This window comes from Schistocerca nitens, chromosome 2 (assembly GCF_023898315.1).
Source record: "Schistocerca nitens isolate TAMUIC-IGC-003100 chromosome 2, iqSchNite1.1, whole genome shotgun sequence".
NCBI lineage: Eukaryota > Metazoa > Arthropoda > Insecta > Orthoptera > Acrididae > Schistocerca > Schistocerca nitens.
In genome coordinates this window covers 248,993,046-249,019,134 of record NC_064615.1, presented here as the reverse complement: position 1 = coordinate 249,019,134, position 26,089 = coordinate 248,993,046, and the positions used below count along the sequence as shown (strand labels likewise).

The following is a 26,089-nucleotide window of genomic DNA, read 5'->3' as shown; positions in this document are numbered from 1 at the left end:
TTTTCTGTATATTTCAGATTCATTGGCCCCAGCAACTCTCAAATTACCATCTTTACACCAAATATATACCCTGGACTACGCTACAGACTGTTAACACTACTGAGTTACTGACATTTGTGAGGGAGTTGGGGGCTAGGGGCACATTAGCACTTCCGAAACACACAATATAAACCAATATAAACACTATATAAACCAGGACACTCAAAAATAATTTGATTCCCGCTCCCCCCCCCCCCCCCCCCCCAGGGTTTTATTTCTTGGAATAATAATGCAGGCCTGTAGCTTATAAAAATAAGTTCCACTTAATGGACTAAATGCTGTGATCCTCAATGAAAGCACATTTCACTTTCAGCAAATGTTTAGGTATGAGAGATACTCTGTAATTTTACTTATACTGTACGCTATGAAGTCTCTCTACATTCACAGCGTCAAAATTAATTGAACAATTAAAATATTTGCAGATACAATTTAAAAGTAATTGATCCGGGTTTACAATTAATGGCGATCACATTTGGTGCAAAGCCGCCAAGGCAACGTCTTCGATGTTTGGTGACAGTAAATTTCATCATCATTTAGTGGCCCAGTATAATCCAAAACATTACATACTTAAACAAATACACTGAATGTAATGTTTCTAGCCATTCTGCAACACTGAACTGAACTTGAAACGTATTTTAATGCGGCAACTCCTTTCGTGATCAAAGTTTTTTTATATTACAAAAAATAATAACTTGTGAAGAGATTCTGAAATGTCTGTGTTATACGATTCTGTTGTTTATGTTCCGTCATTATTCATCTTCACATTGCTGTTCACGGTGACTTCACAGATAGTATGAATTTACTGTTTTCTCTTGCCGTAACATCACTTAATTCTCGTCATATATTGACGTGGTTGCCATCATTATCTCAACACGAGAGTTATTTCCAAGAATAATAGAAGTATATGTTTACAGATAGAGATTCGATTTCACATAACCTCGCACCGTCTTCCTCACCTTTACGCATCACATCGCTTCTTTTTTACAGTACAGATAACACATTTCGTATTTAGCGGGCTTCTACTAATCAGAGATTGTCTTCGTGTCTTGTGGCGCTGAACCTAACCTAAACCCACTTCGACGCGAGTAGTAAAGAAGGCTGTGGGTCAAGAAGCGAGTCTTGCTACTTAAATGCGCCTATGAACCACCATTTTGTTTATTTTCGTGTGAAATTGGTGAATTGTGATCTGTGCAACATAAGTTTTTATATGTTTAAGATTTAGTGATTATAAAATTACGTGTATTATATATGGTTCGGTCGTTTCCCCTGGTAACAGGGGGTGAAGAAATCCGCAGACATTGGGCGCATTGCAAGTAAACACGTTAAAGTGACGGTGTCCGGTAAAAACTCAGTCGGTTCTGGGAAAGATCGTACAGTTAGTCTTAATTTAAAAAAACCAAAAATTCAGATCACGACAGTTGAAAATATGAATCACGTAAATGACAAGGAAAATCAAAATAATGACGTAGAGGAGATGGACACACAAGAAGGCAAGTTAATCTGACTTTAATTTACAGCTCAACTTTTGCCTTTAGTCGCGCTATGCCATTAACAGTTCTTGCCACTAATTTGTAGAATACACGCAGGAGTCATTTATTAATAGTGTCAAGTCACGTACACATTGCAGCAACTGTCATTGTGCAAACTTTATCTGTCGGCTTATGTTCGATATTGCCCACTCACCGCATGTCAGTTTTGATATGTGCGGGCAAGGGTAGTTTTTCTAAATGTACTCGTTCGTAATTTCGTTGATGCAGGTGGAGTAGACGGTGGCGGAGAGACCCAAATGAACGGTGAGACACAAGATCAAACAGTGTCACAGGACGCGGAAATGGAAGAAGGTAGGTGATTTGTGTTAGTTTAGGGTAAGTAGCTGAAAGATAGCGCAAATTGAGACTTAACTGTATGCTATGTTTATGCAGATGAAGCCCGTTCGGAAGCCACCTTCAGGTATACTGTAACAAACTTCAGCAAACTGAAAGACACACAATTGTCCCCTCCAACCTACGTGAGAAATCTACCCTGGAAGATCATGGTGATGCCAAGAACAAGTCCTGCACAAGATAGACAAAATCAGAGAAGTCTAGGTTTTTTCCTCCAGGTTAGTGTGTCAAGTTACTGTTTGCTCTACACCTCATGTTTTTAAATCATAGTTGAATGGCGACTTATATCCTCTCATCTGTTCATAACTCACACCATTTTACAGAAGAGCTCTATGTAATTGCTATTGGAAATATAAGTGGAATATACTTGTGTTGTTTTGAATCCATAACTGCAATTGAATGCCGTTGCCCATAAAATGCACTATAGATTCAAGTTCTCTCTCTCTCTCTCTCTCTCTCTCTCTCTCTCTCTCTCTCTGCTGTTCATTTGTGTGAGAAGGGTCTTAAAAGTAATATGCTACAGCATATCATTCTGTCTTGGTTGAAAGTTATTTGGCCAATATGAAGAGATGTTATTGTTTTTAATGAGATGTGAGGGGAACCATGAAGATATCTTAGTGATGCTGAACATTAAGGTTAAAGTGGCTAGTGTGTAGTAAACTATAGATTTTGGATTGTAACTTGCCCATTATGAAAATATGCTGTTTCACTTATGAACATATTAAAGGTATTTTGATGCCCTTTGTCAAGGCCCTTTGTAATTATTTGGTTCAGTTTACCATAGGGAAATTTCAAGGAAATTTATGTCAACAAAAGAGTTACTATGGCATACAGTTTCATTAATTGTATCTTCAGCCTTAGGGAAATAAAGTGGCCATCTTTTTATATGCATATAAAAATCATACAATTCAGAAAATGGAAGAAAAATTGAGGCTGAAGATACTGTGAACAAGGTATTTTTGAGATGAACTGAACTAACTCAGCTTGTGGAAATACAGGGAAGATGAACCTTCCCAGTATTTACCTTAAGTTGTTTAGGGAAAACACAAAATACTTTTAGTTGGATGGTGGGGCAAAGATTTGAAACCAGACTACCAAATGGGAATGCAGTACAGCAATCAGCTTTCTCAAGTACTGGTTGAGCTGCTTTTGTCTCAGAGGCAAGGATACAAAACTTTGAATAGACCAGTCATGCTGTCCATCCTTTCCTCTTTCCCCCTTAGCATGGTGGAAAGTAAATGAACTAGATTTTCATGCTTTAAATGCAAAGAGCACTTTCGAAGGTGAGTCTTGGTGAGTGGGCACATCAGGTGGTGGTGGTGGTAGAGACCAGTTGGCATTGAAATTTTTGTGGTAACTTCACACGTATGCAGCCACTAAGCTACTGCTTGCCACATCTGTGTAAATCAAGTAGGAGAAAATTACAATATATAGTTTAGTAAAAAGTATCCTCTGTTGCTTGTATTAGTGATGTGCTGAGTACATAATATGAATGTTATGCAAGATACTTGTACATTAAGCTACACTGGATGATTTTTTGAACATCCCCAAGTAACTGTCAACTTCATCTCTAGTTGTGCTTGAAGTAATTGTTGTATATTTTGCTTCGCTCTTTTGCTTGTTAAAGAGAAGACAACTGTTGTGCAAAATGTGTGCCCAAAGAGTATGCTTATAAAACTAATAAATGATATGTACCTAAAAGCATTACAAAAGTGACAACAGAATCCTACAACAAGGTAGGCCTATTTAACAACTAACATTTTAATTAAAATTGTATAAGCTGAGCTGGAATCGTCATGACCTGCATTCATAGTGAAAACTGCTAACTCTGTATTGAGCTAAGAGATCAACAAAGTTCATGGTAGCACCTGCCTGCTTTGACATGTTATTTAACTGTGTTGTGGTGTGTGACGTCATTGTAGCATGGCTTATTTGAAATAATGTTGGCAAAGGGTGTGTTGGAGTATGCGGTGGTGCTTTCTGTTTTGAGGAGTTTACATTTCTAAATTTTGATTGAGTGATGTTTCTCATTGGACTTCTTGAGTGGTGTTTGTGAGAATAATATTGAACAATTTGTTGCAGTTTGTTAGTGTATTAGTTTGTTGTTCACTATCATGGGCAGTAAATTTGTTTTCAGGTTGGTATCGTTAGTGCGGTGTGTTGTTTATGCTTATAATTTTATGGTTTGTTTTTTGTTAGTTATGGATATGACAGCAAAGTTTGCAGGTGTGCCCCTGTGTGGGGGGAAAAAAGACAACTTGTTGACCAAGTCAGTTCCTACAGTTTAGTTGATAAGTGTGTGAATTTTTAAGTTTGTGGTTAAAGCATGGGATTGAACTAAGTAGCTGCATTTCGGACCAGGACATTATTGGTGAGACAATGTATGACATTCTATCTGGAGGAGTTCCTGATTTGAGAAGTTTGGACTGGATGTTCAAGAGATTGTTTTGATGACATACTATTTTCACTAGATTAACAATGTAGGAAAAACTGGGAAGACACATTAAAACTGCAGACAGGCACAATAAAGACACTTGCATAAAGCTTTTGGCCATAGCCATCATCAATGAAAGAAATTCACACACCATTCTTGCATACAAGCTAGCACACATTATGCACACGTGACAGTAGACTCGAACAGCTCGGGCATTCCAGTGCTAGCTGTCGGTGTTTTCCATCATGTATGTATGAGGAGTACTTGTGTGTTTCTCTTTTGCTGATGAAGGCCATGGCTTAAATCTTTATGTAAGTGCCTTTTGATTGTGCCCGTCTGCAGCTTAATGTATTCTTTACAGTAAGCAGCAATCTGCCTCTCCTACATTGTTGATATTCCTACCTGACATTTCCATTGTTTTATGTTTGCTAGATATGTATCGGCTGCTGTTGATTGATAAATGGTTTTATTTTCTATGATGTATATATGGTACACGTGTTTTGTGCATAATTGTGTGTTTCTTGTATATCAAAATTGGTATCAGTTAATTTTGTTTTTGAGTTGTGTTGCAGTCGGTGATAATTATGTTGAGTTATTGGTAGGTATCATGGAGTTTGTTTTATTTACATTGGTAAGGTTAGGTTTTCGTTACTAGTTATATCGACAAGTTTTGTTTTTGTGGTTCTGTGGACTTTGTATTAGCTGTATAGGTTAAAGTGTTATGTATTGGAATTATCAAATTGTATGTGGTTTTGTGGCCATGAGGATTTCATTTGAGCTATATTGGTCAAAAGGAATTTCTGCTACCAGGCTTTGGACCCATGTGTTTGTTCATTTGAGCTGTATAGGTCAAGTGAAATTTCAGATACCAGCTTCTTTAGGTTCTTTTTTATTGCAGCTATGTTGATTACTGAGGATTTTGGCTTGATTTTTGCACTAGTATTTGTTTTGGCCCATTTTCATTATTCTGGTAGTAGTATATTTAGTTTTTCCCTGTCTAAAACCCCCTTAATTATCATGGTTGCCCCATTGGTTTCACAATTCTTCTGCAATTAGGTTTTTTAAATTATTTGTGTGTGTTGACATGTGTAGTGATCGTCACCATGGTTGCAATATTGTATGTGTGGAAATAAGGGTGTCAGCTATATTCATGATGCTGATGGTCACAGTTGGCAGGTGGTACCACAATCTCTGTTTTTGCTGAGCTTTGTACCCTACTTTGAATGTAGTAAACAAGAGTTTTTCTCTTGAACGCTAATAACAATTATAGATTCACAAGATGGAGATAATTCTTGTTGGGTAATTGACATATTTTGGCACAGATGAGTTGTCTGTGAAATGTTATTTAGATGATGTAAGGCATGTGAACTGCAAATTAGATATATTTAATACATTTTGAATTTCTCACATACTCTGTAGTGTAATGGAGAATCGGAATCAACATCGTGGAGTTGCAACGCTACTGCCGAACTGAGGTTGCTGAGCAATAAGGAGGGCGTCCCACCATTCTCTCGGAGTAAGTCTTTGTTTATTCGATTATATGCATGTTTCAGGTGAAAGTGTACACAGATTATGTAAATTTGTTTGGTTTAAAAATTTGAGTTTTCATTAGATTTGGTGGCTTTAAGAGGCATGGATTCTCTCTGTTTCGGCTTATTGTGAGAAAGTTAATGATAAGTTGGGAGATTGGCAGGCTGTTAGTGCTAAGTCTCATTAAAGGTAATATACTAGACATACATAAATGTTACACTATCTTAAATAGTGTGTGCCGTTTCCAGACCTTGGCACTAGAAGAAACTGGATAAACATCAGACATATGGACAGTGTGAGACAGTTATGTTTACTCATGATGAAAATATTGCAGTCGAGCCTGACAATTTACAGTGGGGGAGACTGCAAGAAAAAGGGGGGGGGGATAGAAAGAGAAAGCCATTCTGCATGTGAAATGACTGGCAAAAATCCCGCCTCTCAGAGGAGTGGATTCTATATGTTGGTCGGAATAACAAAATGATGGACAGTTAGTTGTTACAGGACAGCTACCGCAGCAGTAGCCAGTCGGAGAATAGACTGTGACTCCTTACATTCTGTTTGTCATTTCCATATTTCTCTGTATCTTGGGCCGTTTACCAATCTGTTGCAGACAGTGCTTGAGGCTGGTAAAATAAAAACCATGATTTATGTTAGTTTTTTGTTGTTCTATGTGATGTATTTGTTTTGCATGGTGCAACATACTATAAACTAATGATGAAAATCTCTTTGGGTCCCAGCTGGGTGGCATTGTTAAATTACTGCAACATTTTAAATTATGTCATTCTCGTCATATTTGATGAAGTGTCAATATTTTAGATTCCATTACATTTGTACTGGCGGAAATACGGAAGCGTCCGATCCCGCCCGTCTGCTTTGACCCATGACGTCACAAATATAGCGGAAACAAAAACAAACACACACAAACTTTCCACAAGAAGCCTAATGACACTAACGGGACAAGTGCGGGAAATGGGGTGTTATGGGTGGGGGACAAACTAAATGTAAACAAATTTAGACGCCTTGCGTAGCTACAATGTGTAAGTGAAGACAGCCATGCATGAATTCCCACCCACCTCCCCAGGGGTCGTAACCCCTGCAACCCATAGAAGATAAAGATGCTTCAGTAGCTGATTAGTGTTTTTTGTCTTAAAAAAAAAAATCTCACGAGATAGAATGAACAGATCAGAAAGATAAATATAATAAACTAAAACAGAAATTGGAGGAAACAGATAATTAAAATAAGTAATAAGTGTTTTTAAATTTAAAAAAAAAATCTCACGAGATAGCACGAACAGATCAGAAAAGTAAATAAAATATGATAAAACAGAACTGGAGACAGCCACACTCAAACCAAACTCCGCGCCATCATGACGTCACACACGACAACACCCTTACGTCACGGGTCAAAGCCGACGCGTGGGATCGGACACTTCTGTCGACCCGTACTGACAGTATGCCCCCCCTCCAGCTGGCTGAGAGTGGCTGGATGCTGTCTGGCCAGCAGGTGGGGGGGGGGGATGCGCGGTTGCTGTGGTGGGGGTAGCGAGTGCATGTTCACATCTGTCTGGATATTCAAGCTGTGTCTTATGAGATGGACTGTACAGGGCCCATTCTTCTTGCATTTCCACTAGTGTGAGATTCTGTGCTGCACACTGTTGGTATCCTTCATCACTGTTGACCAGATTCTCAGGAATCTGTATTTCAGTGTACTTATTTATGGTACTATCCCAATAGCTGGTTGCTTGGAGCAGCATCTTGGTGTTCTGAAAGTAAAAGCTGTGGTGTTACTTGATGCTATGATCTGCTGTCATTGATTTATCTGTTTGTCCCAGTTGCACACACCCGATTGCTTCTCATGGCGTTTTGAAATACATCACTGTGTCTGTCAAGTGTATTGTTGACCAGATTCACAGGCGATTCTGTAATCCCAGGTACATTCAGTTAAGTGAGTCTTTTTGCAGAGCTGAGCCGCTCTTTCATCCTTGGTGGTGGTTGGAAGACAGTTTTTGTGTCTGATTTTTCAAGTAGCTGTGCAATTTTTGCTAAAACCAGTTCCAAGTACGGATGGAAAGTGAGTCTCATGTCTTCTTCTTCCTCTTATTGGTTTGCTGCATCATTTCTCTTCTTTAAATGTACTAATCAGTGCTTACAGTACTCACTTTTTTTTCAGAATATTTCCTTCAGGTGTTATAGTTCAGCTGGGAGACTTTCTTTATCGCAGTTGACATGCCCGTATGTATCACAATGGTCAGCTGTTGTGTTGGATGATGGCAGCTTGTTGCATGCAGTACAAGTCTATGTGAGCCATTCTTCCTATATACAGAATGGCCTAGTGTGCCACCTGTGTTCTTCTTTATCAGTATGTCCAGGAAAGGGAGACAATCATTCTCATGTATTTCCATAATGGAAACAGTGGTTTGATGAGTGCTGTTACGGTGGTCCAGAAACTCATCCAGTGCCTGTCTGCCATGCTCCTGCACCACAAACATATCATCCAGTGCTGGGATCTCTGGTGATTGGTTTCAAGGGCCATGTCCTCAGAGTATTCTGTGTAGATATTTGTGATCTGCATTTGTGTGTGTGTGTGTGTGTGTGTGTGTGTGTGTGTTGCTCAAGAAGCTATAACGTGTAACAGTATTCTCATTGTGCCTGTCTGCAACTAATAGTGACTAGCAATCTGTCCTTGCCCTAATATTGTTAAAGAAAAGGAATATTCATTCTATTTGAAGCCACAGAACAACATATGCTTAAAACTGCTCTACTAAAACAATTAAACCAGAACTGAATGAATTGGGGAGTCTTTGAAAAATGATGTCCTCTAGAATTAAAGATACAGTTCCTTGATTTAAAGATGGCTCTAATCAAGCAACTTCTAACTTAATGGAATAGGAAGTGGTATGCTGTAGCTACTTGTTGCAAGCTGTGCACTGTAAAATATTAAACAACTGCATGAATGTCTTCATGCAAAATGTGCTGCCAAAAATCTGAAATTATTTTCCGACTCTACATTGGCCAAAGTGGACTGACATGTGAATATATTCCTAAACTAACTGCTCCCAACTTACCACAGTTGTGGTGCCTTTATTATCAGTGACACACATTTTATTGAAGAACCCTACTTTTACTGTGATTAGGCAAACACGGAAGCTACCTGACTCATGGTGATTTCCTAATAGGCCTGACCCCACTTTTTAATGCCTTCATCTAAATCCCCCATTACTTTCTTTTAAGGGTATTACATTATTTACTCCTACTGTTTTATTGACCTGACAGTCTCATCAGTCTTCTATAGTTTCCAGAATGAGATTTTCACTCTGCAGCGGAGTGTGCGCTGATATGAAACTTTCTGGCAGATTAAAACTGTGTGCCCGACCGAGACTCGAACTCGGGACCTTTGCCTTTCGCGGGCAAGTGCTCTACCATCTGAGCTACCGAAGCACGACTCACGCCCGGTCCTCACAGCTTTACTTCTGCCAGTATCTCGTCTCCTACCTTCCAAACTTTACAGAAGCTCTCCTGCGAACCTTGCAGAACTAGCACTCCTGAAAGAAAGGATACTGCGGAGACATGGCTTAGCCACAGTCTGGGGGTTGTTTCCAGAATAAGGTTTTTTCCTGGCAGGTCCCGAGTTCGAGTCTCGGTCGGGCACACAGTTTTAATCTGCCAGGAAGTTTCAGTCTTCTATAGTGATTGGAGATCTCCAGATTGGGCATGGATAGTACGCCTCTCATCACTTGAAATGTCCCTGAAGACCTTTGGCACACTTCCCACATCTTATGGTACTTTCCTTCATGTTGTTGTTGTTGTTGTTGTGGTCTTCAGTCCTGAGACTGGTTGGATGCAGCTCTCCATGCTACTCTATCCTGTGCAAGCTTCTTCATCTCCCAGTACCTACTGCAACCTACATCCTTCTGAATCTGCTTAGTGTATTCATCTCTTGGTCTCCCCCTACGATTTTTACCCTCTACGCTGCCCTCCAATACTAAATTGGTGATCCCTTGATGCCTCAGAACATGCCCTACCAACCGATCCCTTCTTCTGGTCAAGTTGTGCCACAAACTCCTCATCTCCCCAATCCTACTCAGTACCTCCTCATTAGTTATGTGATCTGCCCATCTAATCTTCAGCATTCTGCTGTAGCACCACATTTCGAAAGCTTCTATTCTCTTCTTGTCTGAGCTATTGATCGTCCACGTTTCACTTCCATACATGGCTACACTCCATACAAATACTTTCAGAAACGACTTCCTGACACTTAAATCTATACTTGATGTTAACAAATTTCTCTTCTTCATAAACGCTTTCCTTGCCATTGCCAGTCTACATTTTATATCCTCTCTACTTCGACCATCATCAGTTATTTTGCTCCCCAAATAGTAAAACTCCTTTACTACTTTAAGTGTGTCATTTCCTAATCTAATTCCCTCAGCATCACCCGACTTAATTCGACTACATTCCATTATCCTCGTTTTGCTTTTGTTGATGTTCATCTTATATCCTCCTTTCAAGACACGGTCCATTCCGTTCAACTGCTCTTCCAAGTCCTTTGCTGTCTCTGGCAGAATTACAATATCATCGGCGAACCTCAAAGTTTTTATTTCTTCTCCATGGACTTTAATACATACTCAATTTTTTTTTTTTCCACCTTTACTGCTTGCTCAATATACAGACTGAATAACATCGGGGAGAGGCTACAACCCTGTCTCACTCCCTTACCAACCACTGCTTCCCTTTCATGCCCCCCCGACTCTCATAACTGCCATCTGGTTTCTGTACACATTGCAAATAGCCTTTCGCTCCCTGTATTTTACCCCTGCCACCTTTAGATTTTGAAAGAGAGTATTCCAGTCAACATTGTCAAAAGCTTTCTCTAAGTCTACAATGCTAGAAACGTAGGTTTGCCTTTCCTTAATCTTTCGTCTAAGATAAGTCGTAAGGTCAGTATTGCCTCACGTGTACCAGTATTTCTACGGAATCCAAACTGATCTTCCCCGAGGTCGGCTTCTACTAGCTTTTCCATTCGTCTGTAAAGAATTCGTGTTAGTATTTTGCAGCTGTGGCTTATTAAACTGATTGTTCGGTAATTCTCACATCTGTCAACACCTGCTTTCTTTGGGATTGGAATTATTATATTCTTCTTGAAGTCTGAGGGTATTTCGCCTGTTTCATACATCTTGCTCACCAGATGGTAGAGTTTTGTCAGGACTGGCTCTCCCAAGGCCGTCAGTAGTTCCAATGGAATGTTGTCTACTCCGGGGGCCTTGTTTCGACTCAGGTCTTTCAGTGCTCTGTCAAACTCTTCACGCAGTATCGTATCTCCCATTTCATCTTCATCCACATCCTCTTCCATTTCCATAATATTGTCCTCAAGTACATCGCCCTTGTATAAACCTTCTATATACTCCTTCCACCTTTCTGCTTTCCCTTCTTTGCGTAGAACTGGGTTTCCATCTGAGCTCTTGATGTTCATACAAGTGGTTCTCTTATCACCAAAGGTCTCTTTAATTTTTCTGTAGGCAGTATCTATCTTACCCCTAGTGAGACAAGCCTCAACATCCTTACAGTTGTCCTCTAGCCATCCCTGCTTAGCCATTTTGCACTTCCTGTCGATCTCATTTTTGAGATGTTTGTATTCCTATTTGCCTGCTTCATTTACTGCATTTTTATATTTTCTCCTTTCATCAATTAAATTCAATATTTCTTCTGTTACCCAAGGATTCCTACTAGCCCTCGTCTTTTTACCTACTTGATCCTCTGCTGCCTTCACTACTTCATCCCTCAAAGCTACCCATTCTTCTTCTACTGTATTTCTTTCCCCCATTCCTGTCAATTGTTCCCTTATGCTCTCCCTGAAACTCTGTACAACCTCTGGTTCTTTCAGTTTATCCAGGTCCCATCTCCTTAAATTCCCACCTTTTTGCAGTTTCTTCAGTTTTAATCTACAGGTCATAACCAATAGATTGTGGTCAGAATCCACATCTGCCCCTGGAAATGTCTTACAATTTAAAACCTGGTTCCTAAATCTCTGTCTTACCATTATATAATCTATCTGATACCTTTTAATATCTCCAGGGTTCTTCCATGTATACAACCTTCTATCATGATTCTTAAACCAAGTGTTAGCTATGATTAAGTTATGCTCTGTGCAGAATTCAACCAGGTGGCTTCTTCTTTCATTTCTTACCCCCAATCCATATTCACCTACTATGTTTCCTTCTCTCCCTTTTCCTACACTCGAATTCCAGTCACCCATGACTATTAAATTTTCATCTCCCTTCACTATCTGAATGCTTTCTTTTATTTCATCATACATTTCTTCAATTTCTTCGTCATCTGCAGAGCTAGTTGGCATATAAACTTGTACTACTGTAGTAGGTGTGGGCTTCGTATCTATCTTGGCCACAATAATGCGTTCACTATGCTGTTTGTAGTAGCTTACCCGCATTCCTATTTTCCTATTCATTATTAAACCTACTCCTGCATTACCCCTATTTGACTTTGTGTTTATAACCCTGTAGTCACCTGACCAGAAGTCTTGTTCCTCCTGCCACCGAACTTCACTAATTCCCACTATATCTAACTTTAACCTATCCATTTCCCTTTTCAAATTTTCTAACCTACCTGCCCAATTAAGGGACCTGACATTCGACGCTCCGATCCGTAGAACGCCAGTTTTCTTTCTCCTGATAATGACATCCTCTTGAGTAGTCCCCGCCCGGAGATCCGAATGGGGGACTGGTCAGTTATATTTTTGCCTTTAATTCTTTGTATCTCGGACAAACATACTAATAGTCATTTAAGTTGTCCATCTTATTTATTTTAGTAGAATGACGAAACAGTTAGATTGCTACTCACCATTCAGTGGAGAGGTAGTTGGAGACAGGAACAACAAAAAGACTACTAAACATGTAAGTTTTCAGCTAGAAGGCCTTCTTCTGAAACACACACACACACACACACACACACACACACACACACACACTCATATTCATGCAAACACAGCTCTCACTCACATGACCAGTGTCTCTGGCAAGGGCGCGAGTGTGCGTGTGTATGTTTCAGAAGGATAAAGGGCACTGCAAAAAGAAATGGGGAAAATTGACTCCTTTCTCTGCTTTGTTTAATCGCCCTGTTCAGTTGTTGAATTTGTGCACAGAACTTATAATAGTGCCAGACTGTCTCGTTCAAGCAGGTTGGAAAAGAAAGCTTTGTCATAAAACAGCTGTAACAATTATTTGCATTGAGCAAAAATTTTTTCAAGTAAAATGTGGTAAAGTTATTACAACAGAGTTTCTGTTAGTGTTCATGTTAGTGACAAATCAAAAATTGTGTGCAAAACTTGCGCTCTACCAGATGCTTGACTTTTATGGTCAGTATGATTACTAGTTGAATTATCTGAACACACAGAGTCAACACAGAGCTACGGCTTTCTGCTGGCTTTTCTTCAATCATTCAAAAAGTCAACATAGCATTTATTGTACAAATAGTGCAGAAGAATTACATCTCGTTTACTATATTGAAGCTGTAATTAAGTCAAATGCTCACCCCATAATGTCTTTTTTAGAGACATGCTAGTCCCAAATCATTGTGGGAGACCCTCAGGGGAAGGTGGCAGGAATGGAAAGAATGTATTCAAGTTACAATTTGAGATGGCCCATAAGGTGTGTTTAGATGGTTCAACTATTAGGAGCACAGTCAAACACAAGTGTCAGACTTTCTCTGTTTGTCACATTCTGGATCCCCGACTAATGCACTACAAGAGTAAATTATTTCTGTCTGTGAATTATTGGTTATTCAATGCATATTTTGTATGAGAATATGTGTTATTAGCTCGCTGCTAGCAAACATAAATTTTAAATTTGTACTTTTGTTTGTAGCGATACAGCACCTCTTCTACAGCAAAGAAAATGACTGGGGGTTTAGCCATTTTATGTCCTGGCAGGATGTTCTAGAATCGGATAAGGAGTATGTTAAGGATGACTCAATTACGCTGGAGGTTGGTATAACTTTTTAGTATAAAAAGTAATTTTGTAAATAATAGTATGACTAAATTATTATGCTGCTTTATTTTTGGCACAGTCATGAGCATTTCTCTGTGCTGTTACCTGTTTCGACCAGCCAGTGGTAATTTGCAGACTGTCAGTCGACATTACTGAAGGCAATGTTAGAGAGCAGTTGAGGTTTTGTGGATGGAATGAAGCTTCCTTTTCATTTGTATTTGCAGAAAGAATGTTTAATGGAATAGCTGTAACTCTGCTGAAGTAGAATGTGATATGATTTTGTAAACAATTAAATTAAATTTTAGTGAAGTAATGTAGAAAATGAGGGAAAAATAGGTTGTTGCATTTATGTTCGTTAGCAAAAAAGAGTATGAGATGCTCACTGATGACTAGGTGGTGCTGCATTTGTCACAATGTTTAGCTGCTAGGACACAGTTTCCTCATAGAATGCCAGACTGGAGAGGGCAGTAAGCAGCAGCAGTTAGATACTGCTGCTTCTCGCCAAGCACTAGTGGGCTGTCAGGAAGGTGGCATAGCAAACATCAGATGAGCAATTCGTTGCAGGTGTCGAAATAGGCGTCATTGGAGACTTTGTTCAGTTTCAATGAAATCTTGTCGGTTTACAAGCTGCATCTCTTCGAGTAAAACACTCGAGCTTTCAATAGCTGTCTCTGCCATTGTTGTCAGTAGTTAACCCTTCTAATACAGAGTATTTTTTGTTACACTGAGTGCCATTGGGGTCTTTAGTGACCCTAACGGTTTTTTTAAATTTTTTTTTTTAAGGATAGTTTTAATAATGGTAGAATAAAATCACATTCCTTATTTTTTCCACAGTCTAAAACATGTCAGTGACATTACATTAAATTAAAATGCATATTTTTTAAAATTATTTACTTCCGTATAATTTACAAACGATTCTCGTGAAACTTCAAATGTTTTTGTTGAATCCCAAATTGACATTTATGACACATTACACTTGCAGCAATAAATTGCAGAGTGGTTTTTACACACAGAGCATCCAAATTTTGAACATTTATTGGTGAATTTTCTATCTTCAGATCTATTACAAAACGGATACGTCCCCCCCCCCCCTTTTTTTTTGTCTGTACTGTTGATGGAAGTACTAGGGAAATAATTTTGTCTGGCTTTCTTCCGATGAGTTGTTTTCCTAATTCTATGAGAAATGCCAGTCTCTTGTGGTTGGTCCTTTCTGCCCAGTCTGGTGTAAGATGTAGCTATATGATAAATGCATTCAGTGCACTGATATCAATCATGTTGTAAAATAATACCATTGGCCACCTTCTGCTCATCCTCTTTGTAGTGTATGTTCTAACCAGCTTGTTTATAGTATCTACTCCTGATGATTTTGTTTTATTATAATCCAGAATCATTACTGGCTTGCATTCTTCACAATCTTCCTTTCTTGAATGCATTGTACTGGGCAAAGTTACAACCTTTCCCCTTTTCGGACAGTATGAAACAATTGAAGCATGCTCTTGGAATCCAAAAATAGATGAATATTTGACTCGACCTTTGGTCTGAGTGAAAGCTTTTGGTAGTTTTCCTTTATTTTTTCTAATTGTTCTTAAGAGTGAGAGATTGATTTTCAGGAGTTCTCTCGCCAAACTAAGGCTAGTGAAAAAATTGTCAGTTGTTACATTTCTGCCACTGTTTTCTAAGCCTTTCACCATATCTAAAGCAACTCTCTTGCCTTGACCAACTTCACGAGATTCATTTTCTTGTCGACCAGTGTAAGCTTGGAGATTGAGAATGTAAGACGTTGCACTATCACATACAGCCCATAATTTCGAGGCATATTTTCCTGGTTTGAAAGGAATATGTTGTCGAAATGGACATCTACCACGAAATGCCACAAGTTGTTCATCAATTGTTACGTTGCTGTGAGGAACATATGCTTCTTGAAATGTGTGTACTATCATTTCAAATATTTCTCTAATGGGAGCCAGCTTGTCAGGAGCACGGTTGTGACGTCGCACATCTGCGTCATCAAATCAGATGCACCTTGAAATTTGCGTAAAGCGATTTCTAGCCATTGCTTCACTAAAAATGGGTCTATCATCCTCTTTGTTCCACAGATGTGTAACTGCTTCATTATGGGCCTTGTAAGCACTTGCTAGCACCGATAAAGCACTTCAGTTCCATGGTATCCACTGGTTTCCATTTACTACCGTAAACAAGACTACCCTCTTAGGTAGTCCACTTTGGAATTACATCAACAATGTTTCTCCTAAGAAACAGCTGAAAAGCTGATTCTATGGAGTCTACATTTTTCACTGCAAATTTTGTTTGACCTGGCTTTACTCGCATTATGTTCCATCTCTCTTCTCTTCCACAAGCTCTTCTCAACTCGAGTTTGTGCCACAATTTTTCGCTGTTTTTAGACCTACACAAAATTTTAAAAAAAAATAAAAAATACAAAGGGTATATCGTGGCACTAGACCCTAACGCACATTTACAAAAATACGATGTGTACTTACATATAACAGCCAGAAATATGTGTTACTTCCTGTTCAGGCTGGACATCTGCGCTGTCCAAATCTTCTTCTGAACTTCCGTCTGATTGAGGAATATTCTCTTCTAAGACGTCAATTTCTCCATCGCTGCATGAGACCTCAGAAACTATATCGCTGATATCACTATTTGATTCTCCAGATAGAGGATTATCTTACAGTAATATTTCAAGCACTTCGTCTTCGGAAAGGTGACGAGACATTTTCCACTAAGTGCAACACACACAATAGTAGTATCCACTTGTATGGAACAAATAACTATCGGCTTATAAAGTATTGGCAACAATCACACAATACAACAATATTTACAAGAATAAAACAAAGGAAATACAGCAACAGTTACGGATTCAATGCAGCGTTATTGGGTAGCAATACCACAAGAGAGAAATGGGGTCGCATTTAACCCCAATGGTATTCAGTGGTTCTCTTTTGATTTTCGGCAAAACTAAAGATTTCCAAAAAGTTATATCAATATATTACGAACCCATTACTTAATTCAGGAAAAGTCCAAATTTTTCATAATTTTTAGAAATAGGAAATAGGGTATATTTTACAGAAAATTACGGCCTGGGGTCATTATAGACCCCACGGTATTAGGAGGGTTAAAAATAACTATCTGCCAGGGCTGGTACAGTGGTCTGCTTATATAGCTGTAATGACAGTGTTGGGAACTTTCCAGACAGGGCTGGAGTGATGCATGCGCAGAATGCAAGTTTGACAGCTCCTAGGAGCTTCTCCTCCTCTCACCCTGTGGGACTGAGTGATGTCAGGTGGCATGAGGGGCCAGTGTCACATTTGAAACTGCCACTCCTGTGTCCCTACAAGTGTCAATCCTCGGTCTTTGCTTCCGTTCAGTGTGCAGAGCCTGCAATCAAGCCCTGCTAAATGTGTACCCCTGGTCTCTGTTAAAATTGTTGCTGTTTATCCTGATTTCAGCAACTTTTTTTGATGACAAACAGATTCCCAGTATGACTGTATTTTAGGCAAAACTCTGACCTCCAAGACCTATGTTGTCTTTAAGGAGACGCAGCATTTCTCTTGAAGGTGGCCTGAACACTGGTCTCAGTCCACGTCTCTTCAGCATGCATCCTATCTTACTAGAAGCTGCTCCACAGCATGGAAACATGCAACTGGTTCAGCCTCTTTCACCAATTCACGAGATGTCTATCATCAGTGGTTCCTGAAGCCTTTACAATTTCTCTATTGCTGTAACCATTCTTTCTTAACACATGCTTCGGTCCCCTGATGGGACAGAGCTACACGGAGCTGTTCAACTTGGTTCCACACATGCATCACTCTGGCACTCTCTGGAAGGTTAGAGACACTGCCATTACATTTATATAAGCAGAACGCTTCCACCCTCAGTAGTCATTGATTTTATCTCCTGAAGACAATGCCAGAGACATCTGTTGAAAGCTCTTGTGTTTTATTTGAAGTGACGCAGATTGTAAACTGAGATGATTTTATTGAACCACGCCACTGGGGAAGAGGCCAGAGTGTTTGTTCAGCAGTTTATCATGTTCCTTCATTCTTGAAATGAAAATCTTCATTTCTCCACCTTTTGTTTCCTTAGTGTGGAAGATATTTTGGTGCCAATATGATTATTCTCCATAGCAAAATATGCGCCTAAAGCAGTTTCATTACTTTGGTAGGAGCTTTCTTTCGATCATATATTGAATGTTCTACTTCTCTGGCCTGTATATTTCATATCTCCGTTATGGCTTGAAATCTTACGATCTCCTGCTGTTTGTACTTGCTCTCTTTCTTCAGTAACTTAAGTCTTATTTGTGTTTTAATGTTATTTGTCCTTCTGAAGGTGATTTTTATATTCACCATATAGTGGAGATGATGAGTCGCAGATAGGTACAAGAAAAAGATTTTCACACTTATAGCTTTCGGCCAATAGGCCATTGCCCGAAAGCTTTAACACTTGGGTCCTGAGCCATTGCGCGCGGGTGTCTACCATAAAGCCTGGCTGATTTTAACGTATTTTAAACTACTACAACTCGTGAAAGGTTTCAGGGTCATTCCATGTCAAGTCACCCAGGCCTTGACACCAACCATGTCAGATTTTGATGAAACTTGGTACAATTACTTCTTTTATCATCCTGAAAGCACTTGTAAAATTTTTTTGCTCTATCTCTTATAGTTTTTTTTTATAAATTTTTAAAGTTTTTAGATTTGGCGTTGTTTCAGCAGTCGGAAATCGTAACTTAAACGTGTCCTCACAACTAAAAAAAATTGTATGTTAAAGAATACTTAAGATATCAGTATGAAATTTTGGAATAAGTTTGTGTATTATATCTAAATGTTAAAAAAATTACTATAAAGATATATTAAAATCTTCCAAATGAAAAAAATTACAAGTTGTTGTTGTTGTTGTTTTTTGTTTGTTTGTTTGTTTAGTTTTACAAAAACTTTAACATCTAGAGTCTCAGACCTGACAGAAAGCTCAAATTTGTTTTAAAATACTCTTAATTGTATAGGCTATTAGATAAAAGAAAAATTATGTTGGCTTTTTAACCTGTTCAATAGTTATCTAATTTTTTAAATAATATAAATTATATTTTAAAAATAAAAAGTACCAAGTGACTTAGACACCAAAAATAAGTTTTTGTCTTCTTGGAGTGACAATGTATGCTTGGATTTTGTTTTGTTATTCCTGTGTTTTGAAGTAAAAAATTATTACAGTGTTAAATAGTGCTTGGATAGTATTTTATTAAGTTTATTCGAACTTTCAGGAAGTACTGTTACTTAGTTTACAGAGATTCTTTTCCAATATCCTATAAAAGTAACCAGAACAGTAATCAGACCAAAAGTGAAATCAGTATGTCAGATATTCAAACCTGTAGCGTAGGGTTATTTAAAAAATCTGACTGTTTCCAAACAACCTACATACCTTCAAAAAAGTTACAACCGGTACCTGAATTGAGTGAGGAAGAAAAAAATTTGATCCACTTACGATCTGGAATTAATCTGTGTGAATTTAAGAATATATGTTCACACCACAGCTACTACTTTTTAAATGTTTTTGATAAGTATCAAACAACATGTGTAGACCCACTAAAAAAAACACAAAAAGTCCATCAAAAGTCGTTGAGAAGTGTAGGCTTGGATCTTTCTAAACAATTACTGACAAAAAATAGTAGCATAAAACCTGGACAAAAGCTTTGCTCAACATGCCGTAACTTTTGTGAGGAAAAATTAAGAGTTGAAGTCAATGAAAGTGAAACAGATGATGAAGTCATGGTTGAATTAGAATCATTGGAATCCAGAAATGAATCCCTCGTACAAACAAACATTGCTCTTGATAATTTAGGTTTAACACCGATAAAGCTTCATGGCTTGTCAGAACAAAGTAAAGGGTCTTATTTTAAAAGGAAGGTTAGTAGTATTGAAAAGACTGCAAAAAAGGAGGTTTCAAAAGCATTAAAATATGATGCACCAAGTTCTGATGATGACGAAGAAGATAAAAGTGTGGTTGAGAAAGCAAAGGATTTTGATGTAATGATTTCTCTTATGAAAGAGAAGATGTCATCTGTTGGAGGTCTAGAAAAATCCAGATTCTGACCTTGGCTCCAGATTCTTGGAGTCGAAATAAAGTGATGAAAGAATTTAATGTAATTGAGTACATGGTGCGACAGGCTAGAAAGCTAAAATCTGAAAAGGGTATTTTGGAAACTCCTGGTCCAAAAAAAAGGCAAAACTCTTTCTGAAAATACAGTAAGACTTGTAACAGATTTTTATGAAAAGGATGAAAGTTCCAGTGCTACCTGGAACAAAAGACAAAGTAAGTGTTCAAAAAAATGTGTACATGCAAAAAAGACTCATTTTGTGTAACTTGAGAGAAATCTATTATTCTTTCAAATGGGATAATCCCGAGGTAGAAGTAGGATTTTCAAAATTTTGTTTCTTGAGACCTAAATGGTGTATCCTTGCTGGTGCTGCAGGCGCACACACACTGTATGTGTATGCAGTATCCACCAGAATGTTAAACTATTATTGGATGCTGTGAAAATCAAAGAATCTTACAAAGACCTCATTAAGATGCTTGTGTGCAACATGGAAAACCAAAACTGCATGCTACATCATTGCGACAGCTGTCCTGCAAATGCTGCACTAACTGAGTACTTAACTGAAAAACTAAGTGAAGATTATGATTTAGAAGAAGAAATTGTATTCAGTTAGTGGGTTGACACAGACAGGGCAGAAATGATCAAACAGTCTATCAGTGTTGAAGACTACATTTCTTTATTGGTTAGGTCATTGGAAAAGCTCACCCCGCACTCGTTTATAGCAAAATCCCAATCAGCAGCCTTTAAAAGATTGAAAGAAGACCCACCACCCAAAACAGCAATTATTGTGATGGATTTCAGTGAAAATTATTCCTTTGTTATACAAAATGAGATCCAAAGTTACCACTGGAATAGAGGTGGTTGTACTCTACACCCAGTTGGAGTTTTTCTAAGAAATGAGGAAAACAATGTTTTTGTTTCCAACCACTGTTTTATTAGTGATGACCAAGAACATGATACTGGTTTTGTTAACTTTGTACAAAAGGAAATTACAAAGTGGCTGTCATTACATCATACTGACATTGACCCAGTTCACTACTTTACAGATGGTTGTGCTGGGCAGTACAAAAATAGAAACAGTTTTAAAAATTTGACTGAACACTTAAGAGACTTTAATTTGAGCCCCAACACTCTTTTTTTGCAACAAGTCATGGGAAGTCAATTTGTGATGGCCTAGGAGGAACTGTTAAAAGAATTTTAAGGAAAGCCAGTCTACAGCTTTCAGATGAAGAACAAATAATGACAGCAATCGATGTGTACAAGTTTTGTGAAAAAAATATTGAAAACATTCATTTTTCACTTTATTGACAAAAAAGAAGCTGATTTGCTACGGTTAAAACTAGAAAAACGTTTTTTCAGCAACCCGAACCATTCCTTGAACAAGAAGTTTTCATAACTTCAAACCACTTCCAACAAACAACCTTGAAATTAGGACTACAGATAGTGTAAAACCCTCCTTAGTCTTTTCTTTCCATTCTTCTTCTGATTGGGTTCGTGTTGAACCATCCATAAATAGCTATGTGGCTGCAAATTATGATGGTAACTGGTACTTTGGACTGGTAAAAACAATGTTCACTGATGAAGAAGATGCAGAAATTCTATTTCTACATCCTTCAGGACCAGCTGCGTCATTTTATTGTCCTGAAAGAGAAGATTCTTGCATAGTGCCTTTGGAGCACATAGTCTGTGTAGTAGACGCACCTCAATCAAGCGGCACTGGAAGAATGTATTACTTCAAAAAAGACTGTATCAAAAGAACTGAAAGCTCTTGGATGAAGTGGAAAAACAGTTTGAATCAGCATTAATGTTTATTATAAAGACAAAATTACTCAAAAAATTCAATGTTTCAAGCAATCAGTTGGGTTATATATAAGTGTTGTAAGAACACTATCTTTGTACATAATTCTAATGTAAGCTACTATAATTAATAAACATGTTAAAAAGCCATCATTATTTTTGTTTTGTCAAGTAGCCTATATGTTTAAGAGTAAATTAAAACAAATTGAGCATTCTATCAGGTCTGAGACTCTAGATATTGCAATTCGTATAAAACAAAACATCCGTTAAAAAAAAAAAAAAATACATATATTTTTTTTATAGAAAATATTAATATATTTTAATAGTATCATTTTTATCTTCAAATATGTATAATAAATAAATTTGCTGCAAAAATTCATGATGTTATCTAAAAGAGTTTTTAAGATAAGCAATTTTAAAGTTTTGAATACAAATTAAATTTACCATTTCCAAAGGTTCGGAAAACGCAAAACATAAAAACTTTAAAAATTTATAAAAAAAACTATAAGAGATAAAACAACAAAAATTTGCAGGTGTTGTCAGGATGGTATTAGAACCATTTGAGCCAAATTTCATGAAAATCTAAGGAGGTGGGTGTAAAATTTATTTTTTATTGGGTGATTTAATATGGAATGACCCTTCAGTTATAGCAGTAAAATTACTCTTATTGAAAGACCTAGACTTTCTTGTTTAAAACCATATTTAATACCTTTCTCTTGAATTAATACATACTTTTGACAAGTGTTGTTATTATAACATTGTTTTTGAAAAAAGGAAAAACTGGTCAAAGGTATATTCACTGTATTTTCTAGAAGGAATTTTTTTTTTATTTTACACAAAAATTGTAATTATGATGGATACAGTATGTCTTATTTACAGGAACTTCCTGTAACTATTTTAGGATGCAATTTTGCTCTTTGTGTGGTAAATTTGGAAGCACGGCATTTTGCACAATGCTACTTTACATTCACTACACTGGTAGCTTGTGTCTTTTCGCCACACTTTTCCAGTCAGTTTTTTTCCTCTCAGAGAACACACTACACACTGTTTTTGTTTCGGTTTCTTACCTACTTCTGCCTCAATCTTTTCCAGGAAATTATTTCCAGTTGATAGTCTTGAGAGTCCAGATAGACCAGGTCGGGGTTAAAGATCTTTGCTTTGTGCAAGGTCTGCACAGATAACGGTCATGAAATGAGATGTTATGAGGTGTTTTCCAGTAACCTTATTGTATAATATGAAGGAATTTACAATCACCATTAGTATAACATGGAATGCCAACTTTCTCCACCACTTCACAGTTCGATGTTCAAATGCGCCATATGACAATCGCTGATCTGATAAGTCAACACCAAACTTGTTTTTACTGTAGTCCACTACACAGGCTGGCTTTGACTTCTCTCTTCCTCTCTGATCAGTGAAAGTGACCATCTCAGCAGTGTGCCTTCTACTTATATGCTCATTTCTTTTGTCCTTCCAACACAGTGCTAACATATTTCCTTTACGCCTGAAAATAAGTTCACCTCGCCGAAGGTTCGGATCTTTTATAGCACGAGGCAATCGCTGCCGAGATTTTCTTGTTGTTCCGACAAGAGCAGTTTTTGCAGCTTCCAGTTCTGAAGCAAGTATTGGACTTGAGTAGAATCTGTCCGTAAACAGAGTGTAGCCTTTTCCTGATAGATTTGCAAGCAATGCCTTTACCAGAGTCACTGTGTCAGACCTTTCACCCGCGTAAACAGAGAAATTCCAGATGTAACCTGTGTCAGATTCGGATAACATGTACAGTTTGATACCGTATTTATTTGGTTTTTGTGGCATGTACTGTTTGAAATACACACGACCTCGAAATTTATACACGCCTTCGTTTATTGTAATTTTTTGAGATGGTGTATACGCACGCTGGAAATTAGCACACACATTATCTAGAAGGGGTCTCACCTTGTGCAGTGGGTCATAGCCAGTTTCTTCTCTCCTCTTAGCTAAGGAATTATCACTAATGTGGAAGTTTCTCAAAATACGAGGGCAGTTCAATAAGTAATGCAACACATTTTTTTTCTCGGCCAATTTTGGTTAAAAAAACCGGAAATTTCTGGTTGAATATTTTCAAACATTCCCGCTTCGTCTCGTATAGTTCCATTGACTTCCGACAGGTGGCAGCGCTGTACGGAGCTGTTAAAATGGCGTCTGTAACGGATGTGCGTTGCAAACAACGGGCAGTGATCGAGTTTCTTTTCAGATATTCATAGGCGCTTGCAGAATGACTACGGTGATCTGGCAGTGGACAAAAGCACGGTGAGTCGTTGGGCAAAGCGTGTGTCATCATCGCCGCGAGGTCAAGCAAGACTGTCTGATCTCCAGCGTGCGGGCCGGCCGTGCACAGCTGTGACTCCTGCAATGGCGGAGCGTGCGAACACACTCGTTCGAGATGATCGACGGATCACCATCAAACAACTCAGTGCTCAACTTGACATCTCTGTTGGTAGTGCTGTCACAATTGTTCACCAGTTGGGATATTCAAAGGTTTTTTCCCGCTGGGTCCCTCGTTGTCTAACCGAACACCATAAAGAGCAAACGAGAACCATCTGTGTGGAATTGCTTGTTCGTCATGTGGCTGAGGGTGACAATTTCTTGTCAAAGATTGTTACAGGCGATGAAACATGTGTTCATCACTTCGAACCTGAAACAAAACGGCAATCAATGGAGTGGCGCCACACCCACTCCCCTACTAAGAAAAAGTTTAAAGCCATACCCTCAGCCGGTAAAGTCATGGTTACAGTCTTCTGGGACGCTGAAGGGGTTATTCTGTTTGATGTCCTTCCCCATGGTCAAATGATCAGCTCTGAAGTGTATTGTGCTACTCTTCAGAAATTGAAGAAACGACTTCAGCGTGTTCGTAGGCACAAAAATCAGAACGAACTTCTCCTTCTTCATGACAACGCAAGACCTCACACAAGTCTTCGCACCCGAGAGGAGCTCACAAAACTTCAGTGGACTGTTCTTCCTCATGCATCCTACAGCCCCGATCTCGCACCGTCGGATTTCCATATGTTTGGCCCAATGAAGGACGCAATCCATGGGACGCACTACGCGGATGATGAAGAAGTTATTGATGCAGTACGATGTTGGCTCTGACATCGACCAGTGGAATGGTACCGTGCAGGCATACGGGCCCTCATTTCAAGGTGGCGTAAGGCCGTAGCATTGAATGGAGATTATGTTGAAAAATAGTGTTGTGTAGCTAAAAGATTGGGGAATAACCTGGTGTATTTCAATGCTGAATAAAACAACCCCTGTTTCAGAAAAAAAAATGTGTTGCATTACTTATTGAACTGCCCTCGTAGAAAGAAATCTGTCACGGCTCAAGATGTTTGGACAGAAATTACACGACACAACAGGGTTCTTGGACCAGTGCTCTTGTATACGTGGCCTCACACTTACACACACATATGGACTACAATTGCCAGAAACTTCCTTATTTCCATAAGTGTAACTCCTTTCCACTTTGATAATGAGCAGGTGGGTGAAAGGGAATTTGTGCTTCATAATTTCCTGATGCATTGTTGAGCATACAGATTAGTTTGTTCCTTTATATGTTTCATCATACTGTCTGTCAGGAAATATGAGAAATTCGAGAGGTGCACTGTTCTAGTCTAGTCCGGATTGTCCTGAGAATAGATCAATATCTGGTGCATGATCAGTAGTCGTCCAACCTTCCTCAGAATCGGTGCGGCGCGCAGGTCTCGGCTTCTCCCTTGCCGTCAGCCTCGCTCGTTCTTCAGACACAATGTAGACGGGATTACTTGCTGCTGAAGTGCTTGGACACTTGCTCTCCTATTCTGAATCTATCAGAAGAGTAGTATTTGCAAATAAAATTGCAATTACGTCTGACAGTTTTTTCAGTGAAAATCTGAACAAAAATTATATATGTTTTATTGTCAGAATTCTTTACCTGAGCTGCCAGAAACTTCTTCTTGAACATAGTCCACATCATCATCATCATCAGAGTCATCTACAATATCTTCCTCTGACAAATCAACCTCACTTTCTTCTAAATCACAATGTAACTCGCGAGCAATTTCTTCGTCCATCAAGCCACGCTTCGCCATGTTGACGCTACTGAGACCGCGCGGGAAAAAATCGCCGCTCACAAAACACGACAAATGAAAAGGGAAGCACACCCTTCCACAGCATGCCCGCCCCATCTAGTGACCAATACTTGAACTACAGTCCATGCAGCGCCTCCCAAACAAGCGGGAGCCGTAAGAACACACAAAGGAAGGAAGGGGAAGAACGAGAACCTGCG

General features: G+C 38.6%; 1 protein-coding gene across 1 annotated transcript in view; it reads left to right on the top strand.

The window, feature by feature from the left end:
* The first annotated feature begins 1,146 nt into the window (after nucleotides 1-1,146).
* LOC126235971 (ubiquitin carboxyl-terminal hydrolase 7) overlaps nucleotides 1,147-26,089 on the top strand; it is a 253,893-nt gene continuing 228,950 nt past the window's right edge. Inside the window, exons 1-5 of the mRNA XM_049944942.1 lie at nucleotides 1,147-1,529; nucleotides 1,797-1,880; nucleotides 1,962-2,140; nucleotides 5,776-5,872; nucleotides 13,764-13,882. Of these exons, the coding sequence (XP_049800899.1) occupies nucleotides 1,466-1,529; nucleotides 1,797-1,880; nucleotides 1,962-2,140; nucleotides 5,776-5,872; nucleotides 13,764-13,882 (543 nt within the window). The 5' untranslated portion in view covers nucleotides 1,147-1,465. The remainder of the gene's footprint in view (nucleotides 1,530-1,796; nucleotides 1,881-1,961; nucleotides 2,141-5,775; nucleotides 5,873-13,763; nucleotides 13,883-26,089) is intronic.